We start from the raw sequence: 18,566 nt of genomic DNA on the forward strand, positions 1-18,566 counted from the left end.
CCATCCCGACGAAAGAGGAAGCTAATATTTAAACAGCGTTGAATTACACGTTGAATCGCGTGTATGATCGACGATGATCGAGAAACGGAGAACTTTCGCGACGGAACGAGAGTAAATCCTCGAGGAACGGAAGCGTACTTGACCCTGGCTTTATCGGTTGAACGCGAGGTGGAAACCCACTTCCGTCTCTCGATCTTCGTTTTCGGGGCGGGGGCTCGAGGAGGTTCGACGAACGGCGGAACTATCCCTTAACCTTGGGTGGGGAATCGTCTTCTTATTTACCTAGAGAGCGTATTAGAGAATGCTTAATAATCGCGGCTCGGTCAGAGGCAGGTGGTGGTGGCTTGACCGACTTTTAAAGAAACCTTGGGGGGAGTTGGGCGGCATCTTCAGTTAGACATTGGACTCCGTCGAAGACGAAGAGTCGGAAAAAAACAGTCGGAGGGTGCGACGCAAGGGAGAGACAGACGCTCGATTATCATCGATTAATGATATAATAATCAACTGTCAAGAAATTTTCCTCTGCATTCTTTCCCTGCCTCCGTCGTGCACAGGTCAGTGTAAAATCTCGTGAATTAATATTCTCGCTCGATTCGATAATTTTATTTCTCTCTTTTCTCTCATATCTCTCATATCTCGTTTCAAATTCGAACTAGAGGAGACTATACTTATATAGATAGATCTTTGAATGGTGGTAAGGACATACCTACGCGTCCCGGTCACCGTTTCCTCGCGACCCCACAACGATGTTAACCGCATAAAGACGATTGGACGCAGCACGTGCGTGCTTCCTGGAGCGCGTTGTTCGAACCGGTAAACCTTCTCTGGAGAGACGTCTCTGGCCGTGACCGTGATTTTAGGTCAACCGGTCGCGGAAACGAGAAGTAGTTAGCGCTCGTCGCCGCGACGAGTCCATCGGCCGAAACAAGAGATGATGAATTCTCGTTACGAGAATTTCAAAAATCGATCGTTTCACCGCACGTTTCATCGACAACTCCGACCGATTTAATCGAGTAAACGAACGAGAACACTCGCACGTGGCCGTTTCGTTCGAATGTTGTTGGGGAGAGCATTTTGAGATCCGGCGACTCTGCACGACAGAGGCGTTCCGTTAGCTTTCTTGCCTGTCTGGGTCGATTTGTGAACGATCGTGAGTCCGGAGAGACGGCGAGAATTTCGCGGGTAAAACGTTTTGTATGCATAACCGATTAACCGCTTTCGAGGCGGAATAAAGAATGGTGAATCGCGGACGGTGTACTTTTCGTGGAAATGAAAAGATGGATGGAAGAAGATAGGGATTGGTCGAATGTCGACGCGCCTCGTTATGCAAAAATTCTTTCCTTTGAACGTGTGCCGTACAACAAAAACGGGGGAAAGCGTTAGAATGTTAATTACACGATCGTGTTTCTTCGCGAACAATGCGATGCGATAGACACGCGTATGAGCGTATATTTGGAATACAAATCGTTCGTGGAGAAGGAACAAACGTCGTTGACGATACCCTGTTGTGCGTTACAGAACGAAAACGAAGATGCGGCTGTCGATGGTGGTCGAACTGTTGCTCATTCTTCTTCTGGTCGCGTTCGCCGCTTATGGCAGAGTGATCGGTAATTATTTTTCAAGATTCTTTTCTTTTTCTTTTTTTTTTTTTTTTCGAGATCGTTAACGCCAATTCCTCTAATGACCCCGTAATTTCACTCGAAATTGTTGGCTTCCTTGTTGCCAGAAAAGGAAACGTTTCATTGAAGGATTGGAGTTAACGAGAGATAAACTTGGAGCGGGTCATCTCTCGTTCTTTAAAAGTCGAATAAAATTTGATTTGAAAAATTTACATTGTAAAATTAAAACGACGTGACGTTAGAGATATATTATAACTCGAGGTTGGAGGTATAATCGATGATTATTAATCCGACAGAACGCGATGGAAAAACGGAGGAGAGATCGATGGGGAATGCGAGGGAGGATAACCTTGGAATATCAACGTTGTCGTTGAAACAGGCGACCGACGATGTGAACAGATATTGCACCTGCAACGAGAACATATGTAATTGTTGCAGAGACTTCCATATACCTTTGGTGCAATTACAAGGACCAGGTAGGCATTGTGTAATTTAATTGAACGTAATAGAACGCGGCCACTAGAAAGCATAACAATCGACGAGACGAGACGATGAATGGATGTCACGTTACACTTATCCTCCCTGTGCGTCCGATAAAAAACGAGAACAATCGTTTCACGGAATATCCTTCTTCCTATTTCGTTTCCAGGATGCGCATCCTTGCAATACATACAAGGGGACAATTTGGCGGTACAACTTAGCTTCGGAGATAACATCTTAACCAGCACCATCGTAAATGGTAAGTAAACGCTTGCGCCCATTCCTTTCTTTCTTTCTCTCTTTTCTTGATCCGTGTGAAAATATAACATTCAGAATTGCAACAGGATATTCCAGATTCCCTCCCCCCCTCTCTCTCTCTCTCTTTGGAAGCTCCTGTCACGTTCGGAAAATTGATTCGATTGAAAAGTATGTTAATAGTATTCGATCGACCGTTCGATCTTCGAAGAATAAATCGAAGACACGCGTTTCGACTTTCACCTAATATCTGTATCGTTAGATATCGAAAAATCAAATTTCTCCTCTGAACTTGTTCCCTGTGAACCGAATCAACTATAACTTTTATAATAAATATAAAATATTTATAACGTGTGAACGTCGTTCGATCGAGTTTGGATCGATGGTCGAAAGGTATCGCGCGTACGAATCGAAAAAACGAACGAAAGAAACGAGAAGATTAGAGATCTCCGATACGAGTAACAAGTTTCGCGATTTGATCGATTTTTAGGGAAAAATCCGAGGCCCGTGTGCGTCCCGTTACCAGGAGGATTTACGAAATTCTGCGGCAGAATTTATTCCATTAAACGGGACGCCAAGAATCATTTCAAAGCCTGTCTTGGACTGGAGTTACAATCGTCGACCGAGCTCGAAGCTAGCTTACGCGTCAGCTGTTTCAGGTATTACGAGATGTTATTGTACCTCTGACAAATTGAATAGAACAGAAATTACAAAAATGTGTTGAAGTTGCAAAACGAGATCGCGATACATTTTACAGATTTGGGCCGGACGGTCTCAAGTTGCGTCCAGCGGAGCCGCTTCCTGTAGTGGAGACCGAGGTCCCGGACGAAGACGACGACGACGATTTCTTCGGCCTTGACTCGGACGAGGACGACGAAGACGAGGACGACACGCCGTTGGCCAACGCCGTCCCAGATTCCTCCTCGGCGGAAGAGGACGAGGACGAGGACGAGGACGAGGATGTCCTCGGGTTCGGGGCCCTTTTGGACATTATTACCGGCGAGGACGAAACAGCGACGAAGAAGCCGAAAGTAACCACGCCCGCGCCTCTTCTCCAATTTACCATCCCCATTTTAACGAAACCGACGCCTTCGACGTCCGTGAATTCGAACGTTGGAGGTGGCGCCGGCAACTCGGAAGAATTCTCGAACGCGGATGAGGAAAGCGTTAACGACGAGGTGGACGGCGACGAGTCAGCCGTGGACACCGAAACGACGGTTAAAGAAGTAGCCGTGACGGAGGCCTCGAATAAGATAGCGAAGCCGGATAAAACACCGACGAAGAAATTGACGAAGAAGCCGAGCGAAGTTACGAGTTCCAGCATCAATGCGATCGAGAACGAGGCGGATAAGAGGAGGAAACCTTTGAGGAAGAAACCTGTGAAGGGGGAAGAGGATGACGACGATGATATCCTTGGGGACGGCCTCGACGACGACGACGATGAGGACGATGAGGACGAGGAGATTTTGAGCGACGACGAGGACGACGATGAGAAGAATAGCGAGGAGGAAGAGGAGGAAGACGAGAAGAACGATGAAAGCGAGAATCACGAGGACGAGGACGAGAAAGCTGAGATCGAAGATTTGGATGATGACGATGACGAGGAAGAGGATGCGGTAATCAGTGCGCTGGTTTATGATGATAAAGAAGATGGAAAGAAGAAAGGCAAGGTGAAGAAACACGATCAGTCGTCCGAAACGGACGACGATGACTCGGATTATGGGTTGGGTCTCACCGGCCTTCTAGCGAGAAACAGACATTCGAGAAATAATCGTCAGAGCAAAGAAATGAGATTTCCGATGATTGGAAATTCAACTCTCGTCCTAGAGTCGTAGAATAATTAAAGATTTATTGTGTGACGATGTTTTTTTTCAAAAAAAAAAAAAAAAAAAAGAAAAACTTGTAAAAGATCTATTGACTTTTTGAGCAACGTTTAATTAACTTAACATTTGTTGAACGTTTTTGTTAAATCAATGAATTATCGTTGATGTCACGAAGTGTGCATGGAGACTGATAACTTTTTTTCTTTCATTTTTCTCTTCTTTATCGAATATATTATTATCTATAAGCGTACAAATTAATTAATTAAAGAAAAATTCAAATAATGATTAAGATAAGAGAAAAAAACAAAAAAGTTTATTATAAATTTTTATTAATATATATGATATATAATTATATTTTTTTTTTATATAAATGATAAAATATGATAAAATCATATTTTAAATAAATATATGATAAAGCATATCATCTATTATCTCAATTAGGAGGTATTATGTGTATAACATAAGCCATATAAATTTGTGCAAATAATGTAATTGTTTTTAATTGTAAGTCGATATATATTTATTTAATTAATTTATTGAACTTGTAAGTAAATTTATCGAAAATAAACTTATAATTTCACATAATGTTATTATATGTATCTGCTTATATATATGTATTTGTAATTAATGATTCAATTATCTTTGAATCGTTCTTCAACAATCAAATCTTGACGATTGTTGTTATCTTTTCAGAAATCATTCTTGCCATATCTTCAATCCTATCAATATTACTTTCTATTAAAATCAATTTAATTTTAGTGTTCGATCTGAATCGTTGGGCGTTATCAAATTTTTTCCTTGTGAAAATCATGTTGTACAAATTGTTCAACGTTCTTGTGATATTTTTAGTGATACAAACTATTTGTACCGCCACGTACACGAATATATCCGAAGAAAATTATCTCGATATCCAACAGATAGGTAATTAATTATTTTTATAAGGATCGACAAATTTATTTCAATTAAAATTTAAACACTAACTAAACTAATTTAAGATATTCCGTTCCGTTTCATTTTCATATTGTATTCACGATCAAATTTATGCAGAAGAGATTGAAAATTTGTTGACGTTCTACGATTTAAAAACTGGAATTCCGTTGAAAGAAGAATCGATCGATTTAAAGCGAGATGGATCGATCTCTACAACCGTATATAGTGCGGGGTGCTCTTGTGAAAATTACAGTTGCGGTTGTTGCGTAGGTATCAAAATATTATGGATCAAGGGCCCATTGTGTCTCTCGGTAGGTATTGATGTTGAAAATATCTCCATTTTTATAAAATTGACCATGAATAAAAAAACGATCATCTCCAAAAGCATATCTTGTAAGTATTTTCTTTTTTTCTAAAAAATATCCGGATATAATATAATATTTGTTCTAAATCGAATTGAATTTTGAAACAAGAAATATCTTATATGTTACAGTAGTGGATCCTGAGATATGTATAAAAATTAAATTTTCAAAACTCCATCTTGCAACATTTTGCATTCAATTACATACTTCTATTTCTAACCATCATCTGCATTTTTGCACCGAAATAAAAATTAAAATTTTGTTCTTCAAAACTAAAAGAATTCAATTCAATTGCCAAAACATGCAAACAAGGAATATTAATTGGGATAATTTCGCACTGGAACTTGTTCAACAGACAAAGCCAAAAGTCACCGAAGTCATCTACGACGAAGTGGATTTTGATCTGCAAGATTTCGAGACTTGTATCAATCATGCATTAGCATTAATTCCCGAAGAAGCATAAATTCAACAAGTTAAAGTTGTAGGATAAAAATTATCCATTAATGCCCATTAAATGCTGAAAAAAAAAAAATAAACACTGTGAAAGATTTGCGAATTAGACTCCCTCGTTGATTTCTTTTGTTTTTTTTTTCTTTTGATTCCAAAAAAATTATCAAGTTATTCTCTGCAGTTGATCGTTGATTGTTCAATTTAAGGGATTATTCCAAATACAAGATTATTCGAGTAAAATTTCTACATTACCATATATTGTTATTTAATATTGTTTTAATATTCCGGACGAAAAATAGTCGATAAATAAATGACATTTTTATACCAAAAACGTACAAAGTTTTCTATCTACTGTCTGCTCTAGCAATCGTCAGCGCGTGCCGTAGGTTTTTCGCTTTATTTCCTTAATCGGATTATCACGGAGATTCAATAGAAAATGAAATGTAACCAATACCAAGCGAACCTAAATTTCTCCATAAAACGAGGTCGAAGTAAGATATCCGTTAACTGACCAGTCGAGTGTCGAACGTTCAACAAGAAATACTATCTATCATACGAAGAGATGTCCACTCTTGGTGATTAAGATCGATTAAGACCTACCTAAGAACGAGAAATGAGGGCCGCCTATTGGTTGTTGTTCCTCGTTGTTCTTTGTATTCAAAGCTCGTTTCAACGGCTCGACAAAAGGATTATTGATTCGGAGAAAAAATCAGAAATATCCTTGAAAAATGACGAATTCGCGCATACGAAGAAAGAATGGAACATGAAGAAGTTACAACAACTGTTGAAACAGGCGACGAATTCTTCCTTGAACGCGATCAACCAGGTGACTGCCACGAGTCAAGGTCCCTGTACGTGCGGAGGAGGTGTTTGCTCTTGTTGTTCTAGAATTTTATTCGACACTTGGAAACAGAAGGCGTGTGTGGATGTGACGTACGATCCGGATGAATTTAGCTTCACGGCAAAAATTTCTATGAATGACAATGTTTTGTACTCGAGAACCGTATCTTGTACGCTTCATTCATAAATTATATCGATTATTAAACTTTCTTTTCATTCACAGACTTACGTTTGCGAATGTTTCCAGGGAAAAATCCTCGGCCAATATGTGTACCAGTGCCACGACTTCAATTTATCAAAGCATGCGTCCGATTTTATAACATTTATTTCCAAGGTAGGAATATTCATACGTGTGTGAACATGGAGGGGAAGTTTAGAGATATCACGATATTTAAGGTAAGATATAAATTTAAGATAGATTCGACGTTCGAAAAGGAAAAAGGAAATCTCTCTTTTCCTGCATCTTTTATGAATAATGCATATATTTCCAGGTCGGATTAGATTGCATTAGATTCGGTGCAAACGGCTTGGCACTGGTAAAACCAGAGGATGGAGGTGGATTAGGTCAAATAGAATTCTTGCCAGGTGACGATGATGAGGATGAGGACGATTATGATTACGACGACGACGATGACGACGACGATGATTTACTTGATTTCTGAGGAAACTTAAGATTCTGTTCGTGACAAGCGCGAAGGACTTGATAGTACAATTACACATTTCTAATGACATTGCGTGATGACAAATATTATTTATTATATTTTATTTTTATAGATAAGAATTTAATGCGACGTTTTGATTGTAAAATAATATACATAAGAGATTTTTATTGCAATCAAGTTTTTCAATATAATTTTACATCGTATTCAAAATATCGTATTGAACTATTGAAAATAATGATATTATGTTATTAGGAAAAATAGGCAAATAAAGAGTTATATTCAAAAGCTATTTTTTTCTATTATATCTCAATAATTACATCCTGCGGAGCAATCACCGTGCCCAGGTAGCATTGTTTAATAAAACACAAATTGTTTATACTGGTTAGTATAACTGTGACAGGAGAAACCTATTTATGTTGTAGAATCAAATGTGTTACGGTGAAAAATTTCATTGAAAAAAAACTAAAATGAATTCTAAAGTATGTGGTGTCCTGATTTCATTCTGGTTGCGATTACTCTTTTATTGGACGGGCGGTGCTGCGAAAGAAAGTTAGTTACTTACTTCTTGTTTCTCGTTTGATATAATTATAAAAGTTAAATTTCACATAATTTTTAATCATGTTAATTTATTATAGGATCTCTTATATTTAATGGATTCTTGCCTTATAGAACGATTCAAACTTATCAGAAATATTGTACCTGTGAAACATCTTATTCTTGTTCCTGTTGTCAAAATGTTATTATTTTGTATACCAAAATTGAAAAGAATCGTAAGTATTTGATCATTTATATTAAATATTATTTCGATACGTTTCTTATTCGTTTCAATCCAATTATTTTCAAGTTATCGTTTTAATCTATTTCTTTAATCTTATTTTTACTTTGTACAGTTTGCGTTAATTTTACATATCAAAGAAATGGATTGAATATTGATATCACGTTGAATACCGACATGTTAAGAGCTAGAACAATCACGGATTATAAATCATTAAAGTTTTGCACTAATATACCAGGATGTTACTTCTCATCTGCATGCATAAATATATTGGAACTCAATAAATTTCCCAGGTATGGCATACTTGAGTGTAATTCTTTTATAATCGAGTTATATAATTTTTATTAAATTTTTTTTAAATTTGAATCAAAGATCGATCACTGCTTGTCTTCGATTGGACATTTTCTCTAAAAAACGATTATGGCAATTAAATTATGACTGCGTCGGCATATCAACAGAATTGCCTACAATACCAAGTAATGGAACGATGTCAACAACAACGGCTGGAACTACAGAAATGGGAGGAATGTCTACGACGATGAGCACTGGAATGACATCAGCAATGACCACTAGTCAAATAACAACTACTACGACGATGATGACAACGACGATAAAAAGTACAGAGCGTACTACATCACGAGATGTAGAAGTGATAACAGTACCGGGAAATGAATCAACAACGGTCGTGGATATCGATAAATAATTATTATAATAGATCAAACAGTCTATTATTCTAGATAAAAATTAATCAATAATTAGTTTAAACGTAAAAATTGCTTTTAATAATTGCTATAAAGAAGACTATTATGGTATTATAATTAAAATATACAAAGGATTCGTTAAAAAATTTATAAACTAAATTTATTTATTAAGATCATATCTAAAATGCAAATAATAATTATCGTTTTCTCTCATATGTCCATTTATAAACAGGAGCAGAATCTTTTGATCCTTTCTTTACTAATTTTGGTTTAGTAACTTTTTTATCTTTCAATGCTCTTTCTATTTCCAATTTTTGTTGTAAAATAGTCAATTCTTTTTCTCTATTTATCCTTTTATGTAATTCTTGATAAGCTTTGTGTTTACTACGTTCAATTCTTTTCAAACTATTTTCATCTATTTCTGGTAATTTCATATCTTTTAATCTACTTAATTTTGGTCTGTTTGTGCGTCTAGATAATAATGCTGGATGTGTATCCAATTTTTTAGCAATATCAAAGTTTTTGATTTCTTCTGAACCATCTACAAAAAAGATATGTTTGTTCTTTGTCTCATTTGCAGCATCTATCATGTGCAATTCACTTTGTAGTCTATCTATTTTCTTTGCTTCTAGATTTCTCTTATAAGCAATATATCTAATATCTTGTGTTTCCATCAAGTGTATCTGTTCCGGCGTATACTCTTTATGTTTTCGCTTCTCTTTATGAATCCCACCATGTATTTTAGAATTGATCATGTGAAAATAAAATTCATCTGGATTTTTATTAAGAGCACGTTTACGCAAAAGTTTCAAAGTTTGTTGTTTCTCTTGATAATCTTTAGCTCTAGCAACATAATCTTTCTTTTTCTCCAAAAGACCCAAATGTTTACGATTCTCTGGTTGATGTCTTTCACGATGAGTCTTTTGCGTAGCTTTGGCTGCTTTTTTCCACGAAGACATTGTTACAACTAAAAGAATTAAAAGAAATATTTAAATAAATCGAAATCAAATTCTGCTTTCTATTAACCAAAAAAATATATTTACAAATATATATTGAGTTTTAATGATAATATAATTTTAATTAAACAATAATATACTTAAACACACTGCACGACTAAATTAATGTTATTAAAACATTATATTTTTTAAAATAAAATTATAAAATGAACATTTTAACATTACAGAACATAACCTCAATCATCGATTCGATATATAATCAATATGATTGTAATGCAGCGCCACAGGAACTAAAGAATTCAAATCATTCAATTTATTTGATTTATTAAAAATAGTTAAATTTTATAATTTTTAAAACATTTAATTTTTAAAATATATCAAATTAAAAATAATCTATAACAACAATGAAATGATATATAATCAAAATAAAAAATATTTCTATAGATATTATTTTGACAATATTATTTATGCAAAAATATAAATTTATAATTCAATAATAATTCAATATAATAAAATATATCGTTTTTTTAATAAAATATCATATTTTGAGATCAATTGTTAAAATTCAAATTATTATCAAATATATTATTCGGTTTGCGTAGATTGATGTGCTCTATCGGGAAGGGGCAAAACTGTATTGCCAACCGATAATGAACCCTGATGGAAAACTTGAGTTTCTAACGACACTCTTCGAGGAGGTCTATTATTTTTCATTCTTGCAATTGGTTCACGCGCTTTAATTTTATACCACCCACATTGACGTTTCGCGATAGGACTTCTTACTTCAATCTGAGGAATGACAAATTCTGTTGATTTTTTCGTGGGTGAACTTTCTATAGCATCCCTTGATCGTTTTCCTGGTCTTTGAGATAAGGATGACGCAAAATTTGATAAGAAATCAAAAGTATCTGAAGTGGAAGATGTTGGGCTGTCTTCATTTTTAGAGATTTCACTTGTAACAGTCTTGGAGGAAGCCATAGCTGCAATGATAAAAAAAGAATGGAATGATAATAATTTTAATTTAAATTAATTTTAAATATATTTAAATAATATAATTATATACATACTGGAAAAGTTTCTCATGACACTTTTAACTGCGTTAGTAACTACGGATAAAATCCCACCAGTATTACTGCTATCAGAATTGCTATTCGACGAAACATTCGAATCTCTTTGAGAAGAGTTACTTGATTCGCTCAATGGTGAATTAGAGACACTGTAATAACTATCTATGGATGTTATTGAATTGCAACTAGAAGAGCTTTGGTTGTTGTTTGTAAAATTTGAAGTGATATATTTCAGTTTTTTTAAACTAGTATCAATTACATCAGAAGTTGAAACATTAGAATTATTCTCTACTACTACCATCATTATTATTCGCGAGGAACTGGATGCTTGTTCATTATTATCGATTACATTCACTTTGCTCGGATTATGATTTTCTTTTTCTATGTTCTTCGCATTATCCTCATAAATTTTGATCTGTGATTTGTGTTTCTGCAAAGATTCCTTCATCTCCGATAACGTCTCGCATGCTTCGAAGTATTCTTCATTTTCTGTTGTCGAGTTAGGCTCCGATGGATCCTCATATTGATCAGAAAATCGAACTTTCTTTGTAGAATCTGATCGTTTCTCCCCTTGATATTTATCCGTACCTTGAGAATCTGGTAATATTTCATCTTCGATATTAGTTAATTCCATATCTTCTAATTCGCAATTATTGGAACATTCAGTCGGATTGATATTATCTTTCATGTTATCCAAGTTTTTAGATTTATTATGGGAAAATTCCTCTTTATTTTCGTATTTCGATGGCACGGAATGGAAGGGAGTTTCCTCGTGAGTGGTAGAAGGAAAGATCACGTAATTGCTACTCGAATTGTCGCACTTCGAATTATTTTCTTGCAAATCGCTACGAGTTTCACTGTTTTTAGACGATGCAGAATTAGTTACTGGTGTTTTTAAAAAGAAGTTCGGAACGTTGGGTGTTTTAAAATCGAAACTCGCCTTTTGTCCCAGGATCATAGGCGTGCTAGTATTTCTATGAAGTTCTGGTGGTGAGGTCAGTGGAGCGCAATTATCATTAAACAAAGGCGATCCCGATTCTTCTGAAGGTAAAGGTGGTGTCCCTATGGATTTCTGCTCTCCAGATACTAGCGAATGACGTTGAGATTTCCACCATTTGCAAGGACCTTTAGAAAATATTACGTATAGAATCAATGCATGAACAAAGCATTCTTAACGATTCACGCCACACAGATTTCAATTTCAATGTTCACACAGGATTATTACTCGCGCTCGAAATCGTTCCGCATTCTTAAAGGATCATACACATAGCATACATTTTTACTGGAGATAAATAAATCTTCAAGCACCCTATTATCATAAATCTACATGGATTCTTAGAATCATTCTCTCATTCAATTCTAAATCTTTAAACATTCGATATCTTTCTCTCGATTCGTCAATTATTCGTTCTACACTCATTCTACATTCATCCATTTATATTAAAAAAAAAAAAAATTTCGTCTATTTAATTATCAATTCTTTAAACAAAAATAAAAATAATTACCGAACGATTCAAAATCCTTACTCTGCTTGAAAACTTCACCACACAAGCAACAATGAAGAGGTAGATGTGTTATTACTATGTGACAGAGAAGTGCCTTATCCTCGAAGAATTTTAACGGAAGTTTCTGATTCATGCAGAATGGACAGTTCGGGTAACGTTTTGTGTGTTTCTTCTCCTCATGTCGTTCACGGCATTGCGCGCAGCAAAATAGTTTTTTGCACACGTAACAAATTCGGCTTATCTGTTTGATATGAAACTTTTATAACAACAGATAAAGATTGTACATTTGCCTTTCAAAATGTTAAGAAGTATAACTAGAAAAATCTATGGATAGATACCTCGGTCAGAATCATAGTTAGATGAGGTCGTCGCAACTGTAACGCAGTGTTTACTATCATATAATCGTATATCATAGCCATCACAATATCGAGCATATATAGAAAAAAATTGTTTGTAACCACGTGATATTTGTTTGAAATATTGCATATATATATATAAGAATAGTTAATTTGGTTGATATTGATATTATTAACGGAAAAATAAAAATTTGATAACAAATAAATCATTCGAGTTTCATTCTTTAAATATTGATTATTTCTATTATAAAGATATAGAATAAAAGTAATCTTTAGAAAATCAAGGATATATGCATATCTATAGGTTGTTATTAATATATTAAAAACATTTATAGCTAAAATTATATATATAATATAAAATCATATGCACATTTTTACATGTTATCACTATCTTTATTTTTAGATTCATCAAATAATTCGGTGGACATTAACTTGTCAAGTCCCAATATATCTTCCTCGCTATCATCTTTTTTATCTTGCAATTCGATCCTTTTAGTTTCATTTATGTCTTTATGTTTTTGCTTCGCTTGTTTTTTAAAGTCCTCAATAGTCATTGAACTTAGATTATCTACAACTACATTAACGTCGAATCTTCTGAAATCGGTATCTCTATCCTCCATCAAACTGAGTGCTTCTTTGTAAGGTGGTGAAATCGGTGTCTGCACCGGTTCGTGGTAAGTGTATTCTTTTCCTTCGAACTGAAATAAGTAAAAAATAAATAACACAATTTCACGTAATAAAAACAAATGCAAATAACTTACATCCAATGGATAACACGTATCAGAATCAGGTTGACTAAGATCACCACAAACAACAAATGGAACAATAACTCTATTAACTCCTGTAAGCTCATTAAAATCACATGGCTTATATGTTAAGAGAGGATTCATCATATGAGGTTTATAACCTTCTGGTGGTGAATAATCTTTACAAACTACAAATGCTTCAATACTAGAGTTACGCGAACTGCTAGGTTTCGTACAATAGACATAGGGAAAAAATATTTTCAATTGAGCATATAGCAATGTCACATCTTTAGCTCTAAATATTTTTGCTACAAATGTGCCTCCTTGTCTTAGTATGTGAGTAGTAATATTCAAAGCTGCTAATAACAACTGAGATTGGATATAAATATCCATATCATGTAAACCTGTCACTATAAATAATTAATTATTAAACACTATTAATGTTCAGAAATAAAAATATTACTCCAATTTAATAATTACCATCAGGTGCTCCATCGCAAACTACTAAATCGGCTTGTTCGTTATCAAAATGGGAGATAATTTGTTTTGCAGTGTCAATATTCGTAATATCTCCTTGAATTTGAATCACTCCTTCCAATGGTGCCATAGCTTGTAAATCAACTGCAACTATTTTTGGAGGTATTGCATTTCCTGCTTCCAAAGCTTTTTTATAATTCTCACTGTCCATGAAAAAAAGATATATTCATTATTTAAATTCAAAAAGTTTAATTTATTTGAATTTGCAAATAAATTAAAACATACTTTAATCTTCGTGATAAAACTTGACTCCAACTACCGGGTGCAGCGCACAAATCTACAGCTTTGTTTACTCCTTTTATAAAGCATAAAATAGAGCATTGTATTTTAATTCCATAATATAGAAGTTATTATGTATGTATACGAACCATCCAAAATATGACACTCGTTATCTATTTGAAGCAATTTAAAAGCACTCCTTGCTCTCCATCCTTCTTCTTTCGCTCGTCGATAATATATATCTCGTTTATCTTTTGATGTTTTCCCCATTGTTGATCAATATACAATGCTTATTGTTTATTTTTATTGATCGTTACACGTTTTGGTTAGCTTTAGTTACTATCATGTTGATAAACATGATATTCTAGTGGAAACTATATTTTATAACTATATTTTAGAGTTAAGTAGTTGGTATCACTAATTACAGAATAACCGCCAAATTCAACTTAAACTTGTTTAGTCAATGTTTATTATCGTATATCGTAAATACAAATACTCTATGTATTTCATAAGATTTTTTAGATAAGGAAATCATATTTTGAACTATGATGAAAGATAAATGTTGACAAATATGAAACCAATTTTGTATTTACTCTTTAAATATTTTTCTTTTATTCTTAGCAAACACGTCATCAAAGAAAAATATTTTCACAAATATTATTAAAGTTTCTATAAAGCGTAACGAAATGCCGACAAATGAAGTAATTGAAATAGAATAAAAACATTACGTATCGAAGATTTATAGATTCTTCCAATTATAACTTTTGTGCATCCGTTCATTGGAACCAATTATACGATTTCCAATCAAATAGCAAAAAATAGCCATGATGAAAACAATCATTATTATTTCCAACTGCAATAATGACACGTTATAAGAAATATTTTAAAATAGTATTGTAAATCTTCTCAATAATAATTACATTAATTTTCCAATTTCAAAAGGAATTTCTGTTTCAATAATAAAAACGATACGTATAATTATTATTATTAGAAATGTTTAATTCATTCTCTTTTTACAAAAGAGGAATAGTTTTTTTAAAATCTTATTTCAATAATCAAATAAAAAAATTCATTTTTTGCTTTGTCTTCCATTATATATATATATGTATGTATAAAATTACATTAAACGATTATCAAAGAATTTTCGCACATAGCTAATGTAGACCTGGTATTTACTTGAAACGTAAGTCGACTAATGCTATTCTTACATAATCGTGTATTTGCATATTCCCACGAGACTTGGACAATTTTATGCTTAATTTCTCGCAGGTGAATTAAACGTATTCACCTTTATGGAACTTTGCTTTAATCGATTTGCGTTGCAAAATCTATTTTTTACAGATGGCTTTTTCGAACTTTTGTGGTGGCTCAATGGTGGCGTTTATTTTCATGCGTCAACCGGTGAATTGATCGTTTGTTTTTCGTTATACTCGTCGTATTACGCATCGTATCAGCGAAAAATCTATACGATAAGGGGGGAAAATGTGTGCATAAAAAGAAAGGTAAGGAGTTATCGTCACTATGCACATTTTTTGGCCCGATAAGATGCAGATACGCGATAGATAAGATTGCATCAATAGTACATAGTCGATGTTTTCTGTCGATATTGTTCATTCTTGAAACGAGGTTTTTAACGAATTTACAACCAATGAATTTTAAATCAGACATGGCGTCCATTTTTTCCCCCAATTTCTGATATATCGATTTTGCAGTCATGTATATATATATATATATACATGATTATATATATAATTAATGCGTGTACGCAATACGTGTTCTAAGCGAGCCTCTTTATTATCGACTTTTGAAGACCTTTGGTATTTAGCGCACGGTATTTAGTATTTAGAGATAACTTGAGCCACTACTTGGCGACAAGAATGTAAATAGTAATTGCAATCGAAAAAAACGGTTATCGTTTTATCATATCGATCAGTCTCGCCTCTCGTTGATGATCTCATTCCAGATTCTATCAATTGTTATAAAATAAAACAAAGCTCGAACGAGAGCGCTGCACGAAAATCAAGAATTCGATTCGTTGAAAAGAAAGAAAGAAAAAAAAAAAAAAAAAAAGGAAAAATTATTTTTCTAGAAGAATCGAAATTATCGATTTATTAGATGACAATCGTATCAACTGATCCTCCACGGTGCTCTACGTATACGTTTACAGGTCGAGCTACAGTACACTTACCAACGATAACGTTCGAGAGGTTATCGCAACGCCATGCCAGAAATAATTGCTCCTTAGCGTGAACAATAGTTCCCCTCTCGTGGAATAGATAAATACATATTCGTATGCGTTATGAATCGCGTTAACGAGCAGTACGTCTCGTCGTACTTTGCTTAACTGGAGAGTTTGTTGTTCGCGAGTATTACATAACGCGGAGAGGAGCGAATGTAATATCCGCGCATCTCGGCCATGCATCGTCGCGTGTCCAAATAAATTGTACGTAGATTCGTTCCATTGTTGCGCGCGAAAATCGTTTCACAAGGGAGGGGGATCCAACGACCCCCTCCTAGAACGACGTTCACGTGGATCCGGCATATTAAGATGCACAAAATCGAGATTTTGCAATTGAAAACGACCAAAATTATTATTTTTGACGAGTATGCTCCACTCTGCTCGCCCTCTTCCAACTCCTCTGATAACTCCTTTGCTCCCGTACGACAGCTAGTTTCTTCAAAAGATATTGGCTTAATATATTTCATCAACTGTGACCTTAATCGAGCGATTTTGCAACGAGCGCCTTCCCGTGCCGGGAACACTTCTCGCCGCTTCGAAACGAACGATGAAAGAAATTCATTCCGTCAACGCAAGCGTGCAAGCTTAACCAAACTGCGTGCAACCTCGTCTAAAAATACAATGGCGCCTTAGGAGATTCCCTCCGATCAATCTTCTAGGATTACATAGATAGGGAACAAAAGGGCAGCTGGAATTTAAGTAGATTCGGTAAATGGAATTCATTTATCCCACGACAAAAGATCGTGGAAAGATCGTGTGTATAGTCGTTTTCGTTTGATCCTCCAATGAATTTCCGCCCGGAATGTACGAAATATTGTTATGCGCGATGCGGAGAAGGTCTCCGCGGAGACAGCCCTGACACTGTTTTCTCTAGGAAGAACACCGTTCTGAATTAATATCGTTTGACATTGCTCGACTAATAAAGAGCCCGACTCGTAGGAAATTACGACGGCCTTTCGAGATATTCGAGCAACCTCGAAATGGCCGATCCTGCTATTCGAAGGGGATGGGTTTCATCGATGAATGATCACACATTGGCACGATGTCAAGCTGGCAGCATAATCGTTCGATCATATATGTATATATGAATTATATTGTTCGTTATCGGATTGAATCTGAAAAGTAATCTCGACGATTATCGATATGTTGTGGCCGATAAAATGCGATCGATGCGAAGAGGGAAAGAAACATGACTCGTTCGTGTGCTATTTTATTCGTAAAGCATGTTTTCTATAAGAATTATACACAACTTTGAAATGGTAATGGATAACGTTGTAATCGACGATGTTAACACGTTACGGTTCACCAGTTAAGGACACCGGCTACGTGGTGACAACCAGTTACAATTGCTCCGTGCGTGTCCGAGAGTTGACCTTCGCTTGTCGCGGAAAACGTACACACGTTTGCAGGAAAATAAGTTGCACGTGTCCGTCACGAAACTGGACCGGTAATTGAGCTCTGTGCGAAACGGAATTAAGAAAGATGACTGCCAGTTTCTTTTACGCGCAAAATTTTCACGGAGAGAACAACCGTGAGCCAATTTTCGTCGGAAGCCGGAAACCTCTCACCGTTTCTTCGCGGTTTCTCCTCGTTTAATTTCCTCGTTTCATCGTGAAAGGTAATATTCGTTTCGCGAAAAAAAAAAAAAAAAAAAAAACATCGAGATCGAACGATCATTATTGATATTATCATAGTCATTAGGCGTTAACCATTATCGTCGATACGATCAAATTGGAGGCCATGAATGATAAATGGACAAAAGTTGAATACAAGCTCGAAACAGGGTGCGCTCGGCGTGGGCGGGATGTATGTCTATTTTCAACGAGTGACACAACCCGAGTGTAACAAGGAGTGAATCGCTCTGTTAGGCAATAAAATTCGAACAAAAAAACCGATCACCGAGATTTAAGAGCTATTTAATTCGAGACTGCTCTCCGCTATAATCTCGAATTGAAAAAGAATCGCGTGGGCAGTGTCGGGCAATTATCCAAGGATATATATTCGGATAGAGAAGGGCGAGAAATGAGTGAAAAGGGAGCGAGAA

General features: G+C 35.3%; 7 protein-coding genes across 12 annotated transcripts; 4 read left to right on the forward strand and 3 right to left on the reverse strand.

The window, feature by feature from the left end:
• The first annotated feature begins 57 nt into the window (after positions 1-57).
• On the forward strand, positions 58-4,762 carry LOC100866467 (uncharacterized). Its single transcript, XM_003696934.4, has 6 exons — positions 58-554; positions 1,519-1,607; positions 1,916-2,095; positions 2,269-2,358; positions 2,845-3,013; positions 3,112-4,762. Exons 2-6 carry the CDS (start codon positions 1,532-1,534, stop codon positions 4,187-4,189), a joined length of 1,593 nt encoding a protein of 530 aa, XP_003696982.1. The 5' UTR covers positions 58-554; positions 1,519-1,531; the 3' UTR covers positions 4,190-4,762.
• Positions 4,618-6,030, forward strand: LOC105736422 (uncharacterized). Of its 2 annotated transcripts, none has more exons than XM_086906841.1 (4): positions 4,618-4,721; positions 4,871-5,098; positions 5,225-5,500; positions 5,601-6,030. In XM_086906841.1, the coding sequence occupies exons 2-4, from the start codon at positions 4,987-4,989 to the stop codon at positions 5,930-5,932; spliced, it is 720 nt and encodes a 239-aa protein (XP_086762967.1). In that variant the 5' UTR covers positions 4,618-4,721; positions 4,871-4,986; the 3' UTR covers positions 5,933-6,030. The 2 variants fall into 2 exon arrangements, with proteins under 2 accessions (XP_086762967.1, XP_086762968.1); XM_086906842.1 differs by having other exon boundaries at positions 4,707-4,721; positions 5,604-6,030.
• Positions 6,031-6,361: 331 nt separating this feature from the next.
• LOC100867666 (uncharacterized) lies at positions 6,362-7,706 on the forward strand. Its single transcript, XM_003696869.4, has 3 exons — positions 6,362-6,929; positions 7,007-7,155; positions 7,251-7,706. The coding sequence occupies exons 1-3, from the start codon at positions 6,533-6,535 to the stop codon at positions 7,419-7,421; spliced, it is 717 nt and encodes a 238-aa protein (XP_003696917.2). The 5' UTR covers positions 6,362-6,532; the 3' UTR covers positions 7,422-7,706.
• Positions 7,707-7,805: 99 nt separating this feature from the next.
• LOC105736421 (uncharacterized) lies at positions 7,806-9,051 on the forward strand. Its single transcript, XM_086906840.1, has 4 exons — positions 7,806-7,970; positions 8,057-8,191; positions 8,312-8,489; positions 8,569-9,051. Exons 1-4 carry the CDS (start codon positions 7,889-7,891, stop codon positions 8,897-8,899), a joined length of 726 nt encoding a protein of 241 aa, XP_086762966.1. The 5' UTR covers positions 7,806-7,888; the 3' UTR covers positions 8,900-9,051.
• LOC100864493 (putative U3 small nucleolar RNA-associated protein 11) lies at positions 9,032-10,302 on the reverse strand. Its single transcript, XM_031918729.2, has 2 exons — positions 9,941-10,302; positions 9,032-9,864 (listed from the first exon to the last, which is right to left on the reverse strand). The coding sequence occupies exon 2, from the start codon at positions 9,854-9,856 to the stop codon at positions 9,095-9,097; it is 762 nt and encodes a 253-aa protein (XP_031774589.1). The 5' UTR covers positions 9,857-9,864; positions 9,941-10,302; the 3' UTR covers positions 9,032-9,094.
• Positions 10,164-12,997, reverse strand: LOC100871623 (female sterile (1) Young arrest). Of its 3 annotated transcripts, none has more exons than XM_086906833.1 (4): positions 12,764-12,997; positions 12,447-12,681; positions 10,921-12,045; positions 10,164-10,833 (listed from the first exon to the last, which is right to left on the reverse strand). In XM_086906833.1, exons 1-4 carry the CDS (start codon positions 12,989-12,991, stop codon positions 10,439-10,441), a joined length of 1,983 nt encoding a protein of 660 aa, XP_086762959.1. In that variant the 5' UTR covers positions 12,992-12,997; the 3' UTR covers positions 10,164-10,438. The 3 variants fall into 3 exon arrangements, with proteins under 3 accessions (XP_086762959.1, XP_086762958.1, XP_031774587.2); XM_086906832.1 differs by having other exon boundaries at positions 12,426-12,681; XM_031918727.2 differs by having other exon boundaries at positions 12,426-12,666; positions 12,764-12,991.
• Positions 12,998-13,109: 112 nt separating this feature from the next.
• Positions 13,110-16,640, reverse strand: Trm7-32 (tRNA methyltransferase 7-32). Of its 3 annotated transcripts, none has more exons than XM_003696804.4 (6): positions 16,472-16,640; positions 14,433-14,657; positions 14,290-14,359; positions 14,008-14,207; positions 13,543-13,937; positions 13,110-13,479 (listed from the first exon to the last, which is right to left on the reverse strand). In XM_003696804.4, the coding sequence occupies exons 2-6, from the start codon at positions 14,551-14,553 to the stop codon at positions 13,156-13,158; spliced, it is 1,110 nt and encodes a 369-aa protein (XP_003696852.3). In that variant the 5' UTR covers positions 14,554-14,657; positions 16,472-16,640; the 3' UTR covers positions 13,110-13,155. The 3 variants fall into 3 exon arrangements, with proteins under 3 accessions (XP_003696852.3, XP_086762964.1, XP_086762965.1); XM_086906838.1 differs by having other exon boundaries at positions 14,433-15,136; positions 16,472-16,630; XM_086906839.1 differs by having other exon boundaries at positions 14,433-14,647; positions 16,472-16,628.
• Between the last annotated feature and the right edge of the window lie 1,926 nt (positions 16,641-18,566).

The sequence above is a fragment of the Apis florea genome, unplaced genomic scaffold (genome assembly GCF_048593485.1).
Source record: "Apis florea isolate Af1SG1 unplaced genomic scaffold, ASM4859348v1 contig_2495_pilon, whole genome shotgun sequence".
Taxonomy (NCBI): domain Eukaryota; kingdom Metazoa; phylum Arthropoda; class Insecta; order Hymenoptera; family Apidae; genus Apis; species Apis florea.